Raw genomic sequence first — 22,590 nt, 5'->3', positions numbered from 1 at the left:
CTCTGTAGTAGCATGTATGTGTAGGTCCCAGATGCTCCATAACCTTCTTGCTGTCTGAATGTGCAAAAGAAACAACATAAGAAATAGAACAAGAAAAAAAAATCATTTCATTTTCAAGTCAGTTTAAGCTCCCACTGAAATGCTTCATGGATGAATTAGCAAACTTACTTGAGTTGGAGGTTTGTGTCTATCACGTCCTGCTGAGGGGGGGGGGGGATCTCACAAAACTGAAGAGTTTGTCGTAAAAGATTAAAACTTTAATCAGTATTATAAATCATTTTATAAATACACAGGTGTCAAGTCATGAACAAACAAATCAACAAAGCTACAGTTGAGATAGAAGCGGTCAGGGTCCGACTGTCAGGGAATGTGGGTTTGGTTTCTTGACAATCTTCAGTAAGACGCTCCTTTCATCACCGCTCTGAAACATGAAGAGACGCCGGGTTACAGATGCGTCTTCACTGTGGGAGGTGCTGGAGTGGAGATGACCTACGTTCAACTTTCTTTTTGAGCGGCGACAGCGCTGCTTTCGCCTGAAACACACGTTAACGAGATGAGCAGACAGCAGATTGGAACCGTTTGTAACTCAGGGCTCCGTCAGTCTCACTGATGTAAACAATTTAAAATGAAACATATGAGCTGTGCGAGTGTTGAAATGCCACCTTCTTGATAGCGGACCAGTCCTCCAGAATGTCAATTTCTCTCAGCATGTAGACGATGAATGGTCCTGCACAGAAGAGGAGGATCTGTTAGCTAATGCTAATCTAACAGAAACTCATGCAAAGTTGTATTAAATGACTTGGTTCTTCAAAAGCACATACGATACTAACAATATGTACTGATTTGCCCCAAATTCAGTTTGTAGTATGCAGTATGTACTGATTTGGCTCAAATTCACTTTGTAGTGTGCAGGCGTACTGTGAACACTGTGCTCCCATTTAGTGTGTGGTACACAGTATATACTAAGGTGTAATGCTGTTTCTGTGTTTTACTTCATAAAAAAAACAAAAACTGTAAATAGGTATAAGAGAGACGATTGAAGAAACTGATGATCTCACCTGAAACCAGAGCTACTTTCTTTTTCCGCTCTGATTGACCAAACAGGTTCTTTCTTTTACATTTCTTGCTCCTCATCTCGTCACTCCACTCTGTCAGAAAATAAACTCCCGTGTATGAAGTACTCCAACAGATACGCAGGACTGTCTGTCGTTGCAGTGTGTGAGTACCTGAGGTGAAGTCCACATTCTGTCTGTCCTCCTCCAGCCTCCTGATCTTCTCCAGCAGTTCCGTCCTCATGGCATCCAAAAGCAACGAGCGTTCACTCTGCGACAAAGTTTTCTCTGTGGGTTGAAGTGTCACCGAGTCCACAGCTTGTAAAGTGTGTGTTTCTTACCTCCAGGTGCTGCCTCGCTCCTTGGAGCTCACACTCGTACTTGTGCTGGATCACCTGCAGACACAGCTCTTTGTACACGCCTGCCAACGCGTGAAGAATGACAAGTTTTTAGAAACTAGCCTAGAAAACAGAGCCTAACATATTGTAGAAGCGATGTCTGTAGACGTTTCTCCTCACCAGCCACTTGTGTTTGGAGCTGCATGTTGCTCTGAAGCACAGCCAGCGGTTCTCTGTACTCGCCAGCTTTTCCAGTGAGCACCTCATCCAGCTTCACCTTCACCTGGTTCAGCCGCTCTCGAAACAACCTGCAATCACATGGATGAAATCAACCTTCCTTTCCTCCTTCTCCTTCAGGCACCTGCTTCAACTCACTTCTCTTTCAGCTCGTGAAATTGTTTTTCTAGATCCAGCATCTCATCCAGACATTCTCCTCTCCTGCGCTCACAGTCCTCATCGTCCATCTCTGCAGAGACAAAGAAAAACCTCTTTCAGTCGTTCTTTACTTATAATTACACAATCCACCATTCATATTTTACCTGAGCTCTCCTCTTCCTCCTCTTCGCTCCCCTCAGAGTCACTCTCCTCAATACTTTCGTCCATGGTCTCCCCCGTCTCCCCTTCTCCTCCTCCCTCACTCTCTTTCCCTCTCGGTTCCTCCATTTCCCCGTTGACCCCAGGGAGACGTGACTCTCCTTGGGCTTCCATTTCCTCCTCCGGCTCTGTCACAGGAGGCTGAGCTGGCATAGCTGGCTGCAGACTGACAGACTTTTCAGTCCTCCTCTTCAATGTGGAAGTGGTACGCTGTTTCAGGATTTTAATACAGTTATGATGTCATATCATTAAGGACTTGATTCATATAGTGTATGTATTACTTTTTTCTCTCCACATTTACTTTATTTGCCACTTTAAACTTTAAAAATGCTCCATTGGGTGGGGTCACAGTGTGTCCCTGGCGTCTGGCTCCCACATATACGTGCTGATACACAGTAAATCACACACTCAAGTTAGAACCTAACAGAAATGTGAATTTATTCACATCTATACCAATACCAGTTCAATTCATGTTATGTTGTTCTTACAAACCCCTAGTAAAGAAACAGTCCAATAGCCAACTCTCTTCCTCCCATCATTACTGTCTTTTGCCAGCATCTGTCATAGTTTAAATCCATGTTTTATAGTCCGGTGGGGATGTACTTTTCCATAACATGAGTATATTTCGGGCTGCTGCCATCCCTAACTTTATAACTGCCAAATCCTGTTTTGGCAGTCCCTTTATTTGTGTTTGGTCACCGAGTAGGTATGGTCTTGGCGAGACGGGGATCTCTATCTGAGATTTCCCCAGGTGTTCTATTATTTTTACCCAGACGGTTGTATCAGACTACATTCCCAGAATGAAAGGTCAGTTTCTTGACAATCTCTCACCACAAATAATAAAACTTTATCTTCGCAACGAGACGGATTTAACTTTTTTTTTCCCTCACTCGTATTCATTTATTAAAACAAACTCATGGCGGCATTTACACGTCAGATGACGCACGATGCTGTAACATTATTAGCACAGATAGATAGATGGCCGTTAGCTAAAAGGCGTCTTGTCGCCGCTGGTTGAAGCTTCACGTTAAAATGTTCAAAGGGACAAACCGTTTCCGCTTAGCAGAGTCTACAGAGCCGCCCAGCGTCGAACTAACTGGTGTTTGAGATACTCACACGCTTCAGTTGAGATGGTTCTCAGTGGATTTACAGTTTGGCTGAAACTGTAAGAAGCCATATTTGCTACGCGCTGCTGACGTCACGACGTTGGCGGGCCGGCCGGCCGGCCGGGTCACAGGGAGAAGTGTGCCCTGAACCTTGTCTGGAACGCGCCAGTGATCCAAGCTAGCGGACCGTACTGATCGGCACTAAAAGTTCGGTTTCGATCGGGTGCTCCTGGGGCAATTAGCATCTCCAACTAGTTTGTCTCTCAACGGCTTTGTCCCTGAACTCAGATGAGTTTCATCCAAATGATTGGAGACGAAAAACAACAGCATCACAAACATCCAACACGGTTTCTGTTATTTGATGACAGACTCTCAAGAACGTGTGTGTCTAAGACCTAAAGTCCAAACTAAAAGTAAATCCCGAAATTCTGAATGATTTGATATCCATTTGCGTGAATATACATGTGAAGTTCAAATTACCCTCATTGTTCACCATATAGAATGTAGATGGATCCTTGTCCTCAATTATTACTCGCTCCTTCCTGCTGAACCATATTTTTCTAATCGAGTATTTCAAAGACGAACCGATTCAAACATTCCTAGCTAGCTGTGAAGAAAGCTTTTATACGTAATAACGGTCCGACCTGATCACCATGGAAACAACATACGGCGGTTAGGCAGCGGGAGCGTATACGTCCGCTGTGTGCCGGGGTTTGACACATCGGAAGGAAACTTCGAGTCGTTTGCGTCAGAAAACTGATATATTGCAATAATTTTACCATTAATCCATGTCTGCTCCCTAGCAGCAACTCAAAGTCCAACCTGCCGCGTCAGACAGCGATTCAGGCAAGTTTATTATTTTATTTTACACTTATTGTGGTTTTATGCTTGTGTAGGTATCTGCTCATTGACTCACGTTGTCTGTAACTGACACACACACAGTACACAATAATGAATGTGGTGTTGAATACCTGATTTACTAGAGTATAAATACTGTTACATTTACACAGATCCTGTTAATGTCACGAATCTTTTACACGCGATGCATGATCGCAGTCATTTTCCGTCTAGTTCTTATATTTTGTCTCATAGACACGATTACCCCCCTCTCTTAGTACCACCACGCTGTTATCTTGGTATAAATCCGGTTTTATTTAAAATTAAGGTTCAACTCAAGAACCGCCAGCGAACACTCAATTCACCGTGACCGTTAGCGGCCATCTTGTTTCCAACCGTACCTGCGAGCTAATTCGTTAACTAGCTACGTAGCTGTCGCTACGTAAAAGATGCTAGGAAAAGATGCTTGTTTTGTGTTTTAAGTCCATTTGATCCCATTTATACATTTTGAATAAATATAATTTTCAATAAAATTCGAATAATTTAAACCAAACCAAAATGGCATCATCTTGTGACGTATTGTCAATGATTCATGCATATGAATTGTTCAAATCTTTTTATTCTCTTTTTATTATTGACATCGATATCTGAAGAATATGATTCGCTCATAATCAAACAAAATGCACAAATACTCAGCGTTGACCTCTGCAGGTCGTCATCAGATGGATGCGTCAGTCCAGGAGGAGCTGTGGGTTGTAGCTAGTTATGTTGTTACAGTTTAACTCTAACTTTGGTTCAGTTGCAACAGAAAACGACAGTAGCGAAAACTCTTATCTCACCGCTCCCATTCGCCACCATTCTTATTCCCCATGAGCGTGACCCATATCCAACTTTCAGCAGAGATCAAATTTGGTCAAGAAGCACGATCTCCAATCACAACAGCACACGTTAACTGTTGTTTTTGTATCATTCCAGGAACCAACACAAGAAGCAGGTCACCTGGACCTCCCAGACACAGCCCAAAGCGTAGACGCCAACCGACCCATCGACGAAGCTCCTTCCACCAGTCAGACAATGAAATGCGTCTGTTGCTCCTTCACAAAAAGCAGAGGTAGGCTGATGAGATAAGGATTGTCCTGGTGTTGATCAGTGCCTGCTGTCATTTCAGTATTTTACATGAGGGATGGAAAATGTAGTATTCGAAAAAAATGACGTCTTTTACCAAACAAAAATAGATGAAATATTACTGATGTTACCGTCCGCCAGTCATGCCAGTCAAATAGTCAATAGTGCACGAATGGATCAGAAATTTGTTCAGAAAAGTAGCAATTGTGTAAAATTATGAAGGTAAAAAAAATATAAAGTGTAAAACTTCACAGGCAATGTATTAAAATAGTATTAAAGTAAAATCTGTAATCCAGTATGTTCATGAGTTGTTGCACACTTGGTTCAATCATCATACTCAACTCTTCCATTTGTCATGACTGTAGCTAAATCTGTGTGCGTTTGCTTGTGTGCAAAGAACAGTTAAACGCTCGCTACCAGCAGCAGGAGCAGCTCGGGGAAGGAGGCTTCGGTACGGTCTATGCTGGATTCCGAAAATCGGACAATCTACCAGTGAGCACCTAAATGTCACAGAACACATGTCCCCATGCATCCGCTCCCATGTTAAAGTGTTCTGTCCTGTCCTTTAGGTGGCCATCAAATACATCCCAAAGAGGAAGAGCCAGACCATTGAAATGGTAAGAAAGCAGGATGTTAATCCTGACACTCCTGAAACCTCTGCAGAGTTATCCTCATTCCAGTTACTGATCGGCTCAATTCCAAAATATGAAACGTGAAACAACGTCTGCTTTGTTTTCTGTCTAGCTCATCCGGGGGCAACCCCACGATGTTCCTTTGGAGGTCCTGCTGATGCTGCGTGCAGGAGGTATCGAAAGCGCCCTGGGAGGAAAACGCGGTCGTCTCTCTCACCAACTGGTACGACCTGGGCGACGAGGGTGGTCATCGTCACCGAGAGACCGGTCCCCTCAAAGGAGCTTTTTCGAGTACCTCGAAGACAGAGACTACCCGTTGTCAGAGGACGGGGCAAAGGTACAGACTCCACATAGGATTTTACATCACAACTGAATACAACCCTTACATTTCTCTTTATCTCAGAACATCATGCGGCAACTAGTGGACGCTGCGGTTAAATTCCAGGATGTGAACGTCTTCCACCGGGATTTAAAACTGGAGAACATCCTCATTGAGACCGACGATTATGTCCCAAGAGTGCGGGTGATAGATTTTGGATGTGGCTGCCTGGACGCTGGCAGTCTTTTCCATTCCTACACAGGTAAGAACTCCTGCCTCTTTCCCTTTCCTTCGTCCTGTGAAGGTCCTGCTCACTCTGTGCTTCTCTCTCTCTCTGTTTAGGAACAATGATGTTTGCACCTCCAGAAGTTCACAGTTCCGGGAGGTACAGTGCCGGTCCAACGACTGTGTGGCAGCTGGGGGTCATGATGTTTGAGCTTCTCCATGCTGAACCGGAGCTCTTCATCCCAGAGGTCCTCCAGCGGGAGGTTCGGTCCAACCCCCATGTGTCTGCTGGTAACACAATGCTGCTGGTCACAATATGGTGCAACATGTCTCCTTCCTTGTCCTTCCGTCCTAATCTTTGCTCATCTCTACAATGTCTCGTCAGACTGTAAGAACTTCCTTTTGATGTGCCTGACTGAAAACCCGATGGACCGCGCCACATTGACTCATTTGAAGGAGCATCAATGGCTGAAGGAGAAAAACTCCAATGAGACTCCCCCTGTCCAAATGTGATGGATGGGACACTGACATTGACGCCATGACCTTTTGACCCACAACAATAGGCTGAGTGTGCCTCGTGAGGTCATGACCTACTAATGAACCCACATTATCACTGAGTGTCAACGACCAGCGACATGAGTTTTTTTGAATTGATTTATTCTATCATTGTACATAGTTCTCACTGAACATGTTTGATTGTATTCTCAACGTAAGAAATGTCAGTTTAATGCTTTTACATTGCATTGATGAATTATTGTATTTACTTATGTCAGATAAGCTATCTTTGACTTTTCTGTTGGTTTGACACAAAAAATATGTCCTTGGTGGCTTTGATTTCATTTAATTCAGAGGATGAGGATACACAACATCCACAAGGGGGCCACAGAACTTCACAATAAAAGGAGAGACCAGTTGTCCATTTCACGTTTTTATTAAAGTTGCATAAAAGTGTAACAAAATTGGGCCAAAACAAGACCTGTTGTTGCTATTGCTACATTGGTTTGTAGGTTTGATTTTATCCTTTAGCCAAAAAAACACCACCACTTCTCCAATCTGTGAGGTTTAGCTCTTGTTTTTAGCTTTCATGACAATCAGTATATAGATAGAATTTTTTTTTTCAGTTGTCCCCAACAGTAAAAAAACAGACTTCTCATAACAGTCTAAGAAGGTACAATCCAAACTTGGATTTAAAAAAGAAAAAAAAGGAAAAATCCACTCAAATTCAGCGTTATGCCAGGTATAATCCCACCAATCCAAAAATGCTCCCTGCAGATGCAAACAGCGCTGATCTGGAAAACCTCACAAGGAAGGCAACAAACAATCGCACCAAATGTATCTGAATGGATTTTGTTTTTGTTCTACAGGTTGAATTCAAGGCCTGGGACTGAGAAGTATCATGATCACAATAAAAACAGACCAGTATTCAAATGGTAAATGTAAAGAACATTGTTTATCTAAACAGAATCACTGTATCAAGGCCTAAGATATTAAACACTCCTAAAAAACCCCAAAACAACAGAATCTCATTTTTGTTTTTTTAAAAAAAAAGGAGCGACAGTGTTCTCCACATGCTGCAGTTCTGCTCGGTAACACATTTTTAACTGTGTGACCCTTTTCAAACAAATGTCTTCCGTTTATTTGGTTTGTGTAACATAAATAATACCTAAGGCAACATCTGTTTTTGAAGAAAAGGAGAGTGAAGAAAGGACAGAGGGGGGAAAGAGGATGGATGGAAACGGATGAGAGGAGAGGAGGCGCCAGGGAGGAATGACGATTGTGTGCATGCACGTGTGTGTGTATAGACAGAAAGAAACAGCCAGCAAAGGTCTGCTGTCACCGCAGGTGTTCACAAATGTTGCAGCTCCCTCTATTGGCTGATAGGCTGCCACCTCTGATCTGATTGGCTCAGGATTGAAACAGATGGCTTATTCTTGGAGATGACTGACAGCTGCAGTGGACAAACACGCAGGGTTTGTGGCAGCCTCGTGTTCTATCCCAGCACCTGGCGCGTGTGTGTGTGTGTGTGTGTGTATGTGAGAGAGATGACACTAGAGTGAACATCTGTGCAAGAGGCAGCAAATGTGTTTCTGCTTCCTCCGCCCAAAGCGTGGTGGTGAGAGAAAGAAAAGAATGGAGGATGCATTTAGGCGGCTTGTATTTGAAAACAGCCTCTCTCCCTTCATCCCTCCCACCCACCTCGGCGGGTCTTTTGACAAACGAAGGACGCCACATTGTCTCTACACCCACCCCAGAGCCCTAAAGACATTTACAGAGTTTCCGAGGACATGTGACCACTCTGATCTGAACACAAAAGAATGTGGTGGAGTGGAAAAGAGGGGAATGGATGGGGTGAAAGAGACAGAATGAGGAAACAGAAGAAGAAGAAGAAGAAGAAAAAACAAGGCAGCTTTGTCAGATTGTGTGTGAGACAAAATGCATCGAGGAAAAAAAATAAAATATTAAAATTACCTAAACAGGAACCAGTCCTACTCAAACATCGCGTACAGAACAGCAGAATATACAGGCCAGAAATGACACGATCATGAATGTTGCTGTACATTATGTAGCAACATACACAGGTAGCATCACAGATGAATGTGCAGCCTGGACAGCAGCTAATGAGCTTCTCGTTACGACCGCACGACACATTAGAGGAGAGAGATCACACCGAGACTTAATCTGACTTCAGAGAACCTACTTCTACTTGCAGGAAGATCAGCTGTGTGGTTGTATGACGCCTCAGCCAAGCTTTTTTTTTTTTTTTCATTCACTATTTCCAGGAATCACATTTTCCTCTGCAGACAATTATGCTGCACTAGAAATACACCGTACACTTTTCTTTGTGGTCAGAGGTTTCAAATTTTCTTCCCGAAATGACATAGTGCAGGAATTTCCGACACACAAAAACAGTCTTTAAATGCACCACAGTAAGAGATAAACAGGAGACAAAGATGGTACTAATCCCCTCAAATTGTATTCAATTAAAAAAATAAGCGACTAAAAAACACCTCACATCCTCAAAATGAACCAGAAAATAGCAAAAAATTCTATCTGGATCATTTACAAGTTGAAACCCCTGATGAGTAACAAATCTCATTGGTAAGCGACGCTTCGAGCTGATTGGCTGCTTCATCATCCCTTTAACTCCACCCACAGGCTGGTCGAGGCCGTTCCTGCTCCCTGGGACTGATTTTGGCCAGATGGACAGGGTGAAGAAGACAGGAGGAGAGCTGAAGACTGATGAACCACCTGGTGGGGACGAAGGTCCAAAAACAGAGATCCAGTCACAGTCCAGACATGAGAGAAAGAACAGAGCAGGAAGAGGTTCAGTGTTTGTGGGAAAAAAAAAAAATTCAAAAGGAAGAGAAGTGGTATAAAAAGCAAAAGCGAGGGAGTGGCAGGAAGACGAGGCGAGGGCTGAGGTCGACGAGGGACGCCATCATTTCTTCTGAGGTGTGGACAGCTTCTGCATCCCTCGGATCTTGTCCAGCAGCTCTGAGATGAAGTCCTGAGCAGAGAACATGAGGAGGGTTCAGAGAAACCAATGTTCGACAAGAACGAGGGAGGAGGACTTCTTCTTACCTCAGTGGGCTTAAAACAGTCAACCAGCAGGTCCTGCAGAGACAGTTAAAGATGTGGTGAATCAGTGGTTTGATTCCGTCCTGTTAGAGTGTGTGTGTGTGTGTGTGTATGGTACCTTCACCCTGGCGCCCCGCTCCACGTCACTGGGCATGTCCAGCAGTTCGTCCACGTCGATCTCCAGCTCTGGAATGGCCTCCTCCTTCAACAGACAGCAACAAAGGAGGCATGTCTGATACCATTTCATAACACACACACACACACACACACACACACACACACAGACACACATACATGGAAAGAACGCATCACTCTGTCTTTTCTTAGCGCCTTGTGTTCATGTTAAGTGATCGTCTGGAAATAGATTTCACTCTGCACACATCCACCTCTGATCACTAGAGGGTGCCGTCTTTCCATGCGCTCACATCTTGCACAAAGATGACACACACACACACAGACAGAAAGACTACTTTGGTGTTTAACGCTTTAAGCAGTTTCACCACATTTCTCCCCTCTGATCGGTTCTTCCCCCTCTCAACAACACACACACACACACACACACACTTTTTTCCCCTCTTTTGCAGTTCAATTGCTCCCCGACATTTGTGTCATTCTCCAGGAATCCCTCCCTCGCTCTCCACTTCCCCCTCGGTTGGAGCTGCCCACACCAGCTGTCTTTGCACCTGCCCGCAGGCCCCCTACCCCGGCACATACACACACACACACACACACACACACACACACAGTGAGTGTGTGTGTGGCATGTCTGTGTGAGTGAGTGTGTAACTCTTCGCAACACACACACTTCCTGCACCACACATGGATTAAAGAATTATGAAATGTGCATTAATAAGTCTGAGCCGCATGGTGTGTGTGTGTGTGTGTGTGTGTCTGTGAGGGTGGTATGGATTTACGTCTGAGCGGGACGATCTGTGTGTGTGAGATAGAGCCTGAGGTGAACAGACAAGACTTTCCGCAGACGTACAGTCACAGTGTAAGCTGCAAGGCGGACAAAATGTGTCAACGTACTGTCACACATCCTGGATGTGAGCTCAGGAACACACACACACACACACACACACACACATACACACAAACCCAGGTAATCTTGCAGCAAAATTAAATCTCACACATGCACGCGTGAACATGTGGGCTCCATGTGCTACTACACAAAGAAAGATGAGTGAAATGTTACTTCTGTCTCATTATCGGGTTCGTGTGCAGAGTTTAGTCTGATGTGAATGAGTTCTGATGAGCACATGCAGAGTAAAACTGTTTGTGTTGAAACACACTCCAGGTTCCATCGTTGCTGTTGGACAGGATGTGTGATACATGTTTACTACAGCTGACTTGAAATTGATTTGAGGGTGTGAAATTGCCAAGAGGAAGGAAGGTAAGAGGTCAAGTAGCATATCGAGAAGACTGAAGCAGCCCAGGAGAGGATGAGGTGGGGGCGGGAGAAAGAGAGAGAGGGAGAGGGGGAGGGATGTTGGAAAAGGCCGGAAGACAGACTTTAGAGAGGAGACACAAAGAAAAACGAGGAATCAGGAGGGAGGATTCCATAAACAATCCTCCACACTGACTTTGAGGACCAGCCTGGAGTCTGGAGGGGGTTGGTTGGCTGCACACATGCGCACACACACGCACACACACACACCAGGTTTGTCAATAAAGCCGCAAGTAACGTGACATCACAACTCCTGAGCGCTCATCTAAAAGCATCTTCTGTCTGAGGCCGAAGAACGAAAGATCAGCTGCTCGCTGGCGACTCCTCAGCGTCGGCGCTGATTAGTAACCGCTGATGTGAAGACGGAGCGACGGCGTGCGTCACATGCTGCACATCAGATTAACAAGACGCTGAGCGAGAAGAGAAAGGTTCAACCCCACTGGCAGAGTGAGGAGGAAAGGTCACCGAGATGACCTTGAATTTTCACACAAAATCACCCAGAGCCTGAACACATCAGCACCAATACGGAGCAAAACGTCTGAGGGACGTTTGCTGAAGATGTGAACAGCAGCTCCTGTTGGTACCTTCAACCTCCACCGAAGGCACCGGCGTCTGAGCGACAAACGCTCTGACAAACTAACCTTACCTCCACGTCTCAAAAAATTCAATTATACTCTTTCTGACAAGCTTGCAAATATGATTCACACAGCGCAGCGCCGAGGCCGGGACAGACGCGCCGTCTGTCTGGAGGCAGAGCACAATGAGATGTGACAGCATCAGCGCACTTTTTGTGTGGCTCCTGTGTGTGTGTGTATGTGTGTGTGTGTGTGTGTGCGTGCAGGTCCGAGTGCTGCTCTCGCTCGCAGGGGGCTGAGCGGCAGCTGCAGGCGCATCCAGAGCCAGACACCAACCGCTCACAGGGGGAAACACAACAAGCACTCACAAGTTCTAAGACTAGAACAAAAGGCTCCTCTCAGGTTCTGACTGTGTCTCTGCGGAGAGGTTCAGGGACGAGTTCAGTACACGACCTGGTCATCTGTCAACTGGACTGATTGTAGGGATGGGAGAACCAGGTCCAGGTTGTGTCTGACTAGACCCTCTGAGCTGATCAATGCCTGCGATCAGTGCTGACGTCTGCTGTAGAGCTGTTCAAACTCATGTCATGGTGACATAAAGATGTGACTGAAGATGTAACAAATACATTAATACAACAAATACACAACTCGATCATCCACTATGTTTCACGGTGTTGTTGATTGTGTTTTATTTTATTTTCCTTTTACGTAGCTCAAGTCACACAGGGTCACAGTGTATCCTTCATGTATGCTACCTACATACTGTATATATTTGCCAATACAGAGTAATTCACACATTAGAACCTAACATACAAAGCAAATATTTAGTCACAGCTGTACCATCTCCTCCATTCAAACCAATCTGATCAAATGCTTAAATGTCTAGTGAATATCACTGAGTGACTCCACGTTGTATTTGTACCTTCAGTGTGTACAGGAACCAGTTGTTAGTTGTACTATTGGCAAAAAAAACAAATGTGTGAACATAGAAAAAACGAGCAGGGATCAATAAGGGAATCGAAATAGAAGCAAACTGATTAGCTGGTTTCAATAAAACCTCATCAAACCTGCTTTGTTTCAGACACATATGATGCTGCTACAAGGGGACAGATGGACGGTCGCGTTCCAGAGGACACCTGATCAGTGAGCGGAGCTTCGTGCTTCACTGTACAAGTGTAAGTAGGTCATATTGGCCACCAACAAGGATTACACAGCATGTCTTCCAGTGATAACACACCGCATGATTCATCGGAGCTGTGCAAACTGTGTGTGTGTGGGGGGGGGGAGCTCAGAGCCAGAGAGCTGTAATGTAATCAAACTGTAAACAGAAACACTGCAGGTCAACCAGGTTCAACACGGACGAGAAACAGGCACTTTTGCTTTCCTCCAGCCTCGCTAACAAAAACACGGGTAAAAATAGACGCCGGGATGGCGGCTCCGCTGCACGGGACGCAAGAGATGTTTTGGCTGCATGGGATGAAGGGAGAGCAAGAAGGAAGTTCCAGACAGGAAGTGGTGGCGGGAGCAGACAGGATGGAAGAAGAAGAAGGAAAAGTGCAGCCGCGTGGCACCAAACAATGACGCCATTCTCTTCAGAGTGTGTGTGTTCTGACTCTCTGAATCCATCACATCATAATAAATATTTGAAGCGTCTACTTCAGATGAAAACTCAAATGTCCAAACTCCTGTGGTGACGATGAGGAAGGAGCAAGGTGCTTTGGGTAATCGTCCAAACGGTCCAAGCTCAGCCAGTGGAGCTAGTTAGAAAGTTAGAAAGAGAGAAAACCAGTCACATTCTGAAAGGTCTACACTACAGACGCTCACGGCGGCAGAGTGATATTAAGATTTGCATAATAAATAAACGGCTCAGACAAGTGACATGATGTACACACACAGGCTGGTGGCTCAAATGCAAAAGAGATTAAATGAACTGAAGGAAAAGATGAATGTTCAAACAAATCATCCAAATATTCTCCAAGCAACTGACTATCACTGTGAACGTGTCTTTCTGCCTTCGCTATCATGTGGATGGGTTCACACAAGGCAGCCATGTGACCATGAGGCAGATGTTAAACAGTGGGACAGGACAGAGAGGTTACCGGGGGTGACGGGATCACGTCTGCATTGTGTCCGTCATCACCTGCCGCTTTGTATCTCTCTCGTATCTCTGGCATTGCTTATCAGGAATGTGTGGGCTTTGCAATAACACACACACACACACACACACGCGCACACACAGCAGCTCTGACCCCGCAAACACTACTCTGGCATTGAAGAGGTTAAAACACCAAAGAACTTCCTGTGCCAGCAATACTCAGAGATAGTGGGGGGGTGGAGGCCAAGCTGATAACTGCGCGATGTGTTTGAGAGACTGTGTGTGTGTGTGTGTGTCGAGCAGTTCAAACAAAGTGTGTGTGTGTGTAATCAGGGTAAGTGGCTACTGCTGCTAATGAAAATGTGGCTTTTTGCACATGAACCATAAACCACAGTGAGATCTATAATCAATACAATTCAAAGTACTTGGTCCAGCTGCTACGTTCTGTGAAACCTTTGCTTCAGTGTTTGCGTGTGAGGATGATCTCTATCGCACGTCCCATCAGTTGGATGGACTTCCTCCCAGGAAGACAATGATGTCCTGTTTTGAATGATATGAAAACAGAAGGAGCGCTGCACGACGACAGAACTAGACCAGCCTGTGTGTAACAACACGACAAATAAACACTTTTATCCACGTGTGTTATCACACTGGATTCCTTTGGAATCTTCAGCTGCACACTGGATTGTATCAGCAGCTTCAGTAGCGCTAGCTTCACTTTCATTCACGTCATGTCAAGTGTGAGGCGTCAGCTAGACCAGCTGGTTGTTCCAGTTAGTGAGCACAGTCCGTTATTTCGGCTCCGCCTTGCTACTCCGATTGAAAACATTTTTAAAACGATGACTGATCATCTTCAAAGTGACCCGCCTGCCGCCCCTCCAATCAAAACGAGACGAAGCAGCGCTACGGGGAGCTGCTGGCCAACGTTGGAGGTTGGGATCTGTGAATTGGCATGTAGATCTACAACAGTACGGTATTTTTGTGATGCTACTGTTCTAGGTCCACAGACCCCTGAGTGTTTTCACTGTGTCAGCCTTCCTGCTATCAGCACAGATACGATGCAAACAGCTCTGTCATGTCAAGTGAAAGGAACCAGAGCCTCCAGAGTCTGATGGATGTGGGCACTGCGTCCCAGAGCTGCGTGGGACGTTTCAGAGTTTCTGCAGGAGAAAGCAGCTCCAAGTACACCGGGTTTATCTTCTTGGGATGACACGGAACATTCATCACTATAATCAGGATGGGAGCACAGTAGTTGTAGCGGTTCTAGCACTGTAATTAGATAACAATAGTATAAATGTAGAGCACAGTTGCAGCACTGAAATACACTGGGAGAGGGAAATAGGAGGAGGATGTCCAGATTGTCAAACAATAATGGCAATCACACACGTATACACGGCTAGAAAATCTATTCAGAAAGCGCAATGTCACCCTCCAAAATCTGCCAACGGTCATCGCTGCTCCCTGAAGGGTTGAATGCTTCAAACACCCGACTGAACGTGTGAGCTGTCTCTGTGCGTTGATTGGACATGTCTGGTCTCGGGCCTCGATCCGTGGAGACCCCTCCGCAGGGTCACAACCAGTCCCCCCGGAGGACTGTAGCACCAGAGCTCAGATGCTGTATCACCCCACCCCCATGTTCCCCGCCACATCACATACTAGACTTTTCACCCGCCAGCGGGATCGATCGCCCTCATGAGATTGACTTCGCCAAACGGCAAATCTACCCGCATTTGGCACTTGGCAGGTGTTTATGGAAAGCGGGTGAGAAGGGAGCCAGAGGCGTCATTAGAAGTGGGAAAAAAGAGCAGATTACAGGCAGATTAAAATAAGAATGCATACAAATAGGGATTACAGCAGATTACCATTATGTCACACTTGGCAAGTACTACTGACACATCCAACGCCGCCCAGCATCCTTTGTTCACGTCATGCCCATCACTTTCTTTTATCTTTCTGTGCTGCTTTTGAGAAGAAGTGAAGTTTTCCACTGATCTTTTTTTTCTCCTCGTTGCCCAGGAATGTTTATTCATTCTTTGAGTTCAACATTGACTCCCTGTTCAGTTACTGATTCATGTTTTGAGCTGACATGTGAAAGGGTTCCACAAATCATCAGATTAGTGGAGTTTGTACTTTGGAACTACTTGACAGAGTTTAAGTGTCCTGATACAACCAAACAAATTCAAGTCAATAGGTTTTTTGATAGCAGCGTACAACATACACATGCAAATGGTTTTCTTAAGACACTGTACTGAACTGGTTGCAGCCAACAACAGTCACTTTTAATATCATTATTATTTATTCTAACTATTTACTCAATTCCTGTATCTCTGCAAACCATGTTTCTTCTCATCCTTGTGGGCAACATATAACTTGTCCTGAATCATGTAGCAGAGATGGTAAAAATGTGTGAGGCTGGTTCTAGTGAATCAGCAAACCAACATTCCTGTTTGTCCGAATATGACCTTGTTCCTTCCGAGTTATGAAGTAATAGAAGTTGTTCATTCTTAAAAGCATTAAGACCAACAGCTAGGGTAAAGAAATGACCACACAGTAACAATCAAAGCAGCATTTTCTGAACTACAATCCACAACTTCCTGTCCTGTGCTCATGTGCTTCAGTTTTATCTCCACAAATACTTGGTTAAATAAACAAAGAGCCAGAAGAGAACCTGAGATTGGCTGATTAGTATCGGTGAAAGTGTCTGAACCAGAGCAAAAAGTTGTGAAACACTTGACAATGGTGCTATTATATTTATTTTAGAATTTCTGCAACTGAGTTAAAAATGTGGTCCATTAGCGAGCCAGTAACCCAATGAGAAACATTTCTGGCTCTGATTGTGTACCTACCACGTAAATATGGTTTGATTTGAGATGAACTATTTCAACAACAAGCGAGGGGCAATAAATAAGAACTTACTACATTTCAGCAAAGCAAAGACATGGCTTCGATGCCAAATTGTTGTGTACACACAATACACCCTTTGTTCAGCGGTAAAATGAATAACGTGTTTGTAATTGTCTGTGTTTAACATGTTGGTGCCTGCAGTTGGGTTTGCTGCAAGCAGCCGTGTTTTGTAATTGAACTGTGCCCCTCTAGACTTTTCTCCGCTATGTGCCTTTAAGGTTTTAAACGGTTCTGTTGAAAACACTTTTCGAAACAGTCACACTTGGCTGATGGGGCTGGTGAGTGACACCGGATGGAAAGACAAGCTCATCAAGTCGAGCTAGTAGTGAAACCCAACACTGGAAAGTCGCGAGGCAGTTAGTATGCACACGGGATGACAGAGAGTGAGATAAACTACAACATACAGCAGGGGTAATCTGACATACACACCTTAACCTGGAATTCAAAACAAAACACATTCCACAAAACATTTGTGAAACTCAGTCTTAAATGTGTTTTTTTCTGGTGCGTTGCTGTGCATCTTCATGCACCAACAATGATCAATTAGTGGAATCAGGACGTCACATCAAGTCACGCAAACATAAGTGGTAAACATACCCGCAGGGTACCTCAGTCATAAGAATACTCACAGTAAAAACAGCTTATGGATTGTTTCTATTTATAATCTGAAAGCGCTGATACTTGTGTACTTGTGGACTTTTTACAGTTTACTGGAGGAGGTTGAAATGGGAGTGAAGTCTGTGAGAAATCCTCCGTATGTCCAAAGGAGAAAGTGGTAAGTTCATTTGTTTAATGTCCTGTGTGTCAGACTGTCTCTCACACACTTCCTGTGACTTTTCCGCTGAAACATTCCTCTGACTCACATCCTTCTCTCCATGCATCCCTTTCTTGCTTCAGTCACTCCTTACTTCCTTCTGATCATACCCAACCAAAACACACATGCTTAGTCAATTTCATGTGCAACATTCACAGCGGTTCATTCCCAAACTGTGTTAAAAACACACTCACATGACCAGTCAGAGGGTCAGGCTGCAGCACAGGCTGACTCATGTCTAATCAAACAGAAACACAACTGTGTGCTCAGCATAGACACACATGTAACCCATTAACACAACGTGGTGTGTGTGTGTGTGTGTGTGGCGGGGCGGTGTCGACACACTGGAGTCTTTCTCTCCTGCTGTGTAACAACCAGTCTTTGTAGTCACCCTCTTGAGTGGAACTGCCGATTGGTATTCAGACCTTTAAGTGTAAGCGCTGAGCCAGTGTCACATGCTGTATGTATGAGGCCGACTTCATCCAGAGCGGGTGAGGATATGAAATTACAGCTGTTCCCACAGTTGACCTGCATTCTGAGAGCCCTGAGGCACGCAACACCTGCATGCTGAGTTGACCTGATCATCTCCATAGGAGACTCTTGTGTCTTGTTGCATATGTGTGCCCAGAACTGGCTCCAAACGATTGAAATCAATCGACGACTCTGAGTTAATCACTTCCAGGCTTTTTTTGCTCTCACAGCTGCATGAGAAACTACACAACAATGACGTCACACTGTGTGGCAGGAAATTTTGCAACAAGAAATGATCCTGAAGGTCATAAGTCACAGAAATACTTGTCTTATGCAGAACTACTAAGCGACACAAAACCACTTTGTGGCATCCCTATTCCCTCACAATACTTTTTTCCCCTCTTTTCCTCCTCTAGTTTTCTTTTCCCTCTCTTCCCCAGTTTATTGCATTCCTGCTCAGCAATTGCACCTCTGTTCCCACTCGTATCCCCTGTCTGTGTGTGTGTGTATATATCAGCGTGGTCATGGAGGATCATGCAGTTTGTGGACCGGTCCGCCCACTTGCTCTACAGTTAAACTGAACAGCTACTGGAAAGCTCCAACCAGGCCGCTTTACTGACAAACTAACATTTAACAACCCAGCTAGGAAATAATAACAAGGCCCAAGTGAAATATGATCATTCTGAGCATCAAACTCACTTTCCCTTTCCCCCCGAGCGAGGTTAGACTCAATAATAACACAGCAACGATTTAAAAAGCATCTACACTCAAAGAAAAAAACTCGGCGTTTTGAAACCTGCTGACCAGCGACTGCAGCGTCCTCTCAGGCTGTTGCTATGGTTACATAGCGCAAAACCTGATATGATATGGTTAAATAATGGAGCAGTGATGATGGGTCTCCATGGGAGATCATTGTAATGTATTCTTACATTACCGGTGTTAGCTGCTAGCTTAATAGCTTAACGTTAGCCTGGCTGCGTGACAGGACGGGAGTGAACTGTTATCCAACGTCAATACATCATTGTGTTTGGTTTTTTTAATCTATAAGCTTTGAACTTTATATTATATTTGTTGTAGTACGTCGGTACTGTGGTCGGTCCACAGCCACGTGCTGTTTGAGCAACAACCACAAGACATTTTGGCACAATCTAACGCTACTCGGAACACATTTCTTCCTTTACTCATGACTGTAATGATTTCACCATCACTAAACTGGGACTTCATCCTTCACTTCCACCTCAAGCATTGAAAACATCCTCCAGTTACAATGCTGCACTGACTAACAATTTACTGCTTTTATTAAAAGGGAGGGGGGAGGCACTGCATGATTAGCCAACATTAACACTTGTGAGGCTTTGTTGCCATGGAGTCGTTCTCCTCGCTATGATCCACTCGGACTGATCGGCTGACTAAGTGGCTGGAGGAATATCTGACAAGCTGTCTGGCAGAAATGACTGGCTGACTGCTGGTGGTGTGTTTAAAGGGATTATATGAATGGGGAAGGAGCTCATTATGAGTTCCCTGCTGAATAAACTTGCTTTTATTAATAGCAGAAATGTGGAGCTGAGGGTACACACAGGAAGGGGTGGTGAAAAAGAATAAAATGGTAAAAAAAAGGAGGGAAAGTGAAGGATTTGAGGAAGGAAAGAAGCACATGTTCCTGGTCTTTTGTCAGACAGGGTTCTCCCAGCACCCACTGAAACACCTCTCCAGTTACAGCGTTCTGGAGCACGTGCTTCATATTTCTCCGTCTACATGAACCCGCTGTAAATCTATCTCTTTGTTGTCTATCAGTCAGAGCAGGGACTGGACCAGAACAATGAAAAGAGGGCTAATACTGTAGAGGAACCACCCCCACACCCAAACCTTCAGGAAAAAAAAAAAAAGAATCAGCAGCAGCAATGTGGGGGCGGACGAAAGATGTGGGGGAATTGACCCGAGCACATGGTCACACATCTCAGGCAGGAGCAACAGCATCCTGTCTGAGAAAAGCTGGCTCACAATAAAAGCATGAAGGCATTAAAAGATTCAGGACTGGACTGCAGAGATTTTCCACCGGACTATCGCTTTTCAGACGGCGGCTCTAACACACAGCATATTAATCTGTGATTGGCAAGCAATCAAATATTTTCCAGTCCTCTCTGGGCCAGCTAAGGTGATTAACTGGCATTTCTGTAGTAACCGTGATAATTTATCAGAGGATATTCCACTTTATACTGTCCACAGGTAGAAATGTGAGAGGCTGTTGGTCTTTGGTTCACGTGATTGTTCGATGGATCTTTTTATTGCATTTTATGGTGAGCGTCTGCCATGTGAACCACTTTGGGCTGCAATAGCTGTAAACAAAATGTGCTATTTAAATAAAACTGAGTATGTGAATTGACCAGCAGCAGGTCAAGGGTGACCCCACTTCTCACCCAATGTCAGATGGGATTGACTCCAGCTCTCCAGCGACACTGCTACTGGTTGAGCAAATGAATGGACTGTTGAAGACATGCTGGTCCATGTTTGTAGACGTGACACAAACGTTCGACGGTGTGCACAGTCTGGTAGCCCTAAAGGCGTAAATGACTTCCTGATGAGTTAATGGCTGAGCATCGACACAATAAGTCCGCTGTTTCACAAGCCGACGCTCTAACATCTGACGATATCTGCGTCAGTGGTGGATGGAGACCAGACACAGAGGTTGGAGAACATCTTTTCAGTCCTGATCCTCTCACCTAATAAGAATTCTTCCAACCTGTAAAGTCGTACTCCTCACGCTTGGAATAGAATGTGGGTCAACGCGAGCTCAGTAGAGTTGACATGAGCTTACCACTACTGACGCCAGCAGCGACACCACAGCTGCTGCCAGGTTGTGTTTTAACAACGGGGCCCACCATGTGAGGCCATAAACGAGGGGATGATGAGGTTAGTTCCCATTGATGTGCACAGCACAGGAACACCCCAACACACCTCCACACCAACCACCCACCCCCCACATGATGTATCACTGAACCTTGGAACCTGTACTATGTTGCTGAGTTAATTTTTAGGTAACTAGTCTTTTGAGGAGGTTTAGCTACTCATCTGAGAAGCTTCTTCAGTTCTGGGAAGCACTAGTATCACTGGTACTCCTATTCAGAACAAAAGAGGATGAAACGTCTTCAAGCAAACTACAGGTCCAGATGGAATGAACCCAGAATGACACATTTATGGATGCCTGATAACCTCCATAGACACACCTGTACTATGTGACTATAAATTGTATCTTATCCGATCTATTGACATAATATGGACAAAATATCGGATGGAGTCAAAGCCCAGGTGAACTCTGCAACAACTCGACCAATCAGAGGAGAGATGCTGTCCCAGGATTTGGCTATAAAGCTGAGCAGGCTAAGAATAGTCTACCTGTGGGTGGAGGCTGGTCAACGGGAACTATCCATCTAAGCACATTTTGTTAGCTCGTCCTCTGGTTGTTAGAGCCGATAGAACCAGCCCGACTAGGCCAACAGCACCGGCAAAGGGCCCTTGGTGTTCCTTTATCAACAGTTTGCTCGGCTCTCACACACATAAGCAGCCGGCTAGCAGCCTGTTACTTAGCGGAGCCGTCTCATCGATACGTTCGATCGGGGGCCGGTTATTGTTTGGGTCTTTACCTCACAGTCGTAGAGGTCTGTTAGCTGGTCGATAATCCACTCCTCCAGGTTCAGTCTCTTTCTCAGCTCCTTTCGGTCGTATTTGACGGTAACACGTCCCTGCTTCCGAACGGGTGTCTCGGGTTCCTCCGTGGTGCCGGCCGGCGTCTGGAAATATACCCGGGGTTGGGGGCTCGTCTCCGGGCTTGTTACCGCAGCCATGGTGGTCGCTCGCTTGTGGAGAGAGGGGGAGGTAAAATAAAAACAAGAATAAGAATTTAAAAAAAAAACCCTCCTCTCTGGAGGTGTGGAAAAGGAAACGGCGACAAAAACGAGGCGAAGCGGTTTGACGGACAAGCGAGTTTCACAGTGAAAAATCCCGTCAGATGAATGTGACTTAAAATCCCCCTGAAACGCGTCGGACTTGGGTGCTTTTGTTGTCAAGAGCCGCTCACAGAGACGTTCGCTGGTCTCCACACAACAACCGAGCGTCAGTTTACGCGGAAACGCAAGAGTATCCGGCTTATTGAGCTATTTCCAGCCTGCAAACTCCGCTTATATAAAAGAGACGGCAGCCGGCCTCAACTCTTCCTTCGGTACAAAGAGAAATCACACGTCTTCCTCTCGGACGGCTGCGTGCGCGCTCTCCGACGGGACCCAAACGCACCAGACGTGCGCGGCTGAAGGGGAAAAAAAGTGTTTCTTTTTTCCTCTTGTGAAACTGTTTAACCCCCCTGTTCGACTTTTTACTCCCATTTCTCCTCCCCCATCCAGTGCTTCCTTTACATCAGGCTGCACCACAGGAAGGGGAGCTCGGGGACAGTTGTTGCACTTTTCCCCAATTTGTTTTCAACTTC

At 45.1% G+C, this 22,590-nt stretch overlaps 2 protein-coding genes across 2 annotated transcripts; both read right to left on the bottom strand.

Annotated features, from left to right (window-relative positions):
• Window positions 1-458: 458 nt before the first annotated feature.
• BRMS1 (BRMS1 transcriptional repressor and anoikis regulator) lies at window positions 459-2,137 on the bottom strand. The gene is made up of 8 exons (XM_078624719.1): window positions 1,930-2,137; window positions 1,766-1,856; window positions 1,571-1,698; window positions 1,394-1,473; window positions 1,227-1,323; window positions 1,059-1,148; window positions 663-727; window positions 459-533 (listed from the first exon to the last, which is right to left on the bottom strand). The coding sequence occupies exons 1-8, from the start codon at window positions 2,135-2,137 to the stop codon at window positions 459-461; spliced, it is 834 nt and encodes a 277-aa protein (XP_078480845.1).
• Window positions 2,138-9,667: 7,530 nt separating this feature from the next.
• PPP1R14B (protein phosphatase 1 regulatory inhibitor subunit 14B) lies at window positions 9,668-21,955 on the bottom strand. The gene is made up of 4 exons (XM_078624718.1): window positions 21,755-21,955; window positions 9,926-10,009; window positions 9,811-9,843; window positions 9,668-9,736 (listed from the first exon to the last, which is right to left on the bottom strand). The coding sequence occupies exons 1-4, from the start codon at window positions 21,953-21,955 to the stop codon at window positions 9,668-9,670; spliced, it is 387 nt and encodes a 128-aa protein (XP_078480844.1).
• Between the last annotated feature and the right edge of the window lie 635 nt (window positions 21,956-22,590).

The sequence above is a fragment of the Lampetra planeri genome, unplaced genomic scaffold (assembly GCF_965212315.1).
Source record: "Lampetra planeri unplaced genomic scaffold, kcLamPlan1.2.h2 scaffold_934, whole genome shotgun sequence".
Classification (NCBI taxonomy): domain Eukaryota; kingdom Metazoa; phylum Chordata; class Hyperoartia; order Petromyzontiformes; family Petromyzontidae; genus Lampetra; species Lampetra planeri.
Note: the sequence above shows the minus strand (reverse complement) of the source record. Positions and strands in the feature narration are given on the sequence as shown.

Bases quoted from the DNA above. Each gene is read 5' to 3' on its own strand.
- PPP1R14B (XM_078624718.1), bottom strand. From the start codon at position 21,955: ATGGCTGCGGTAACAAGCCCGGAGACGAGCCCCCAACCCCGGGTATAT. The intron at 10,010-21,754 runs GTAAAGACCCAA...TGTCTGTTGAAG, and splicing joins CAGACCTCTACGACTGTGAG to GAGGAGGCCATTCCAGAGCT. The intron at 9,844-9,925 runs GTACCATACACA...CTGTCTCTGCAG, and splicing joins AGCGGGGCGCCAGGGTGAAG to GACCTGCTGGTTGACTGTTT.
- BRMS1 (XM_078624719.1), bottom strand. From the start codon at position 2,137: ATGCCAGCTCAGCCTCCTGTGACAGAGCCGGAGGAGGAAATGGAAGCC. The intron at 1,857-1,929 runs GTAAAATATGAA...TTGTCTCTGCAG, and splicing joins GGAGGAAGAGGAGAGCTCAG to AGATGGACGATGAGGACTGT. The intron at 1,474-1,570 runs GTGAGGAGAAAC...ACGCGTTGGCAG, and splicing joins GCTCCAAACACAAGTGGCTG to GCGTGTACAAAGAGCTGTGT.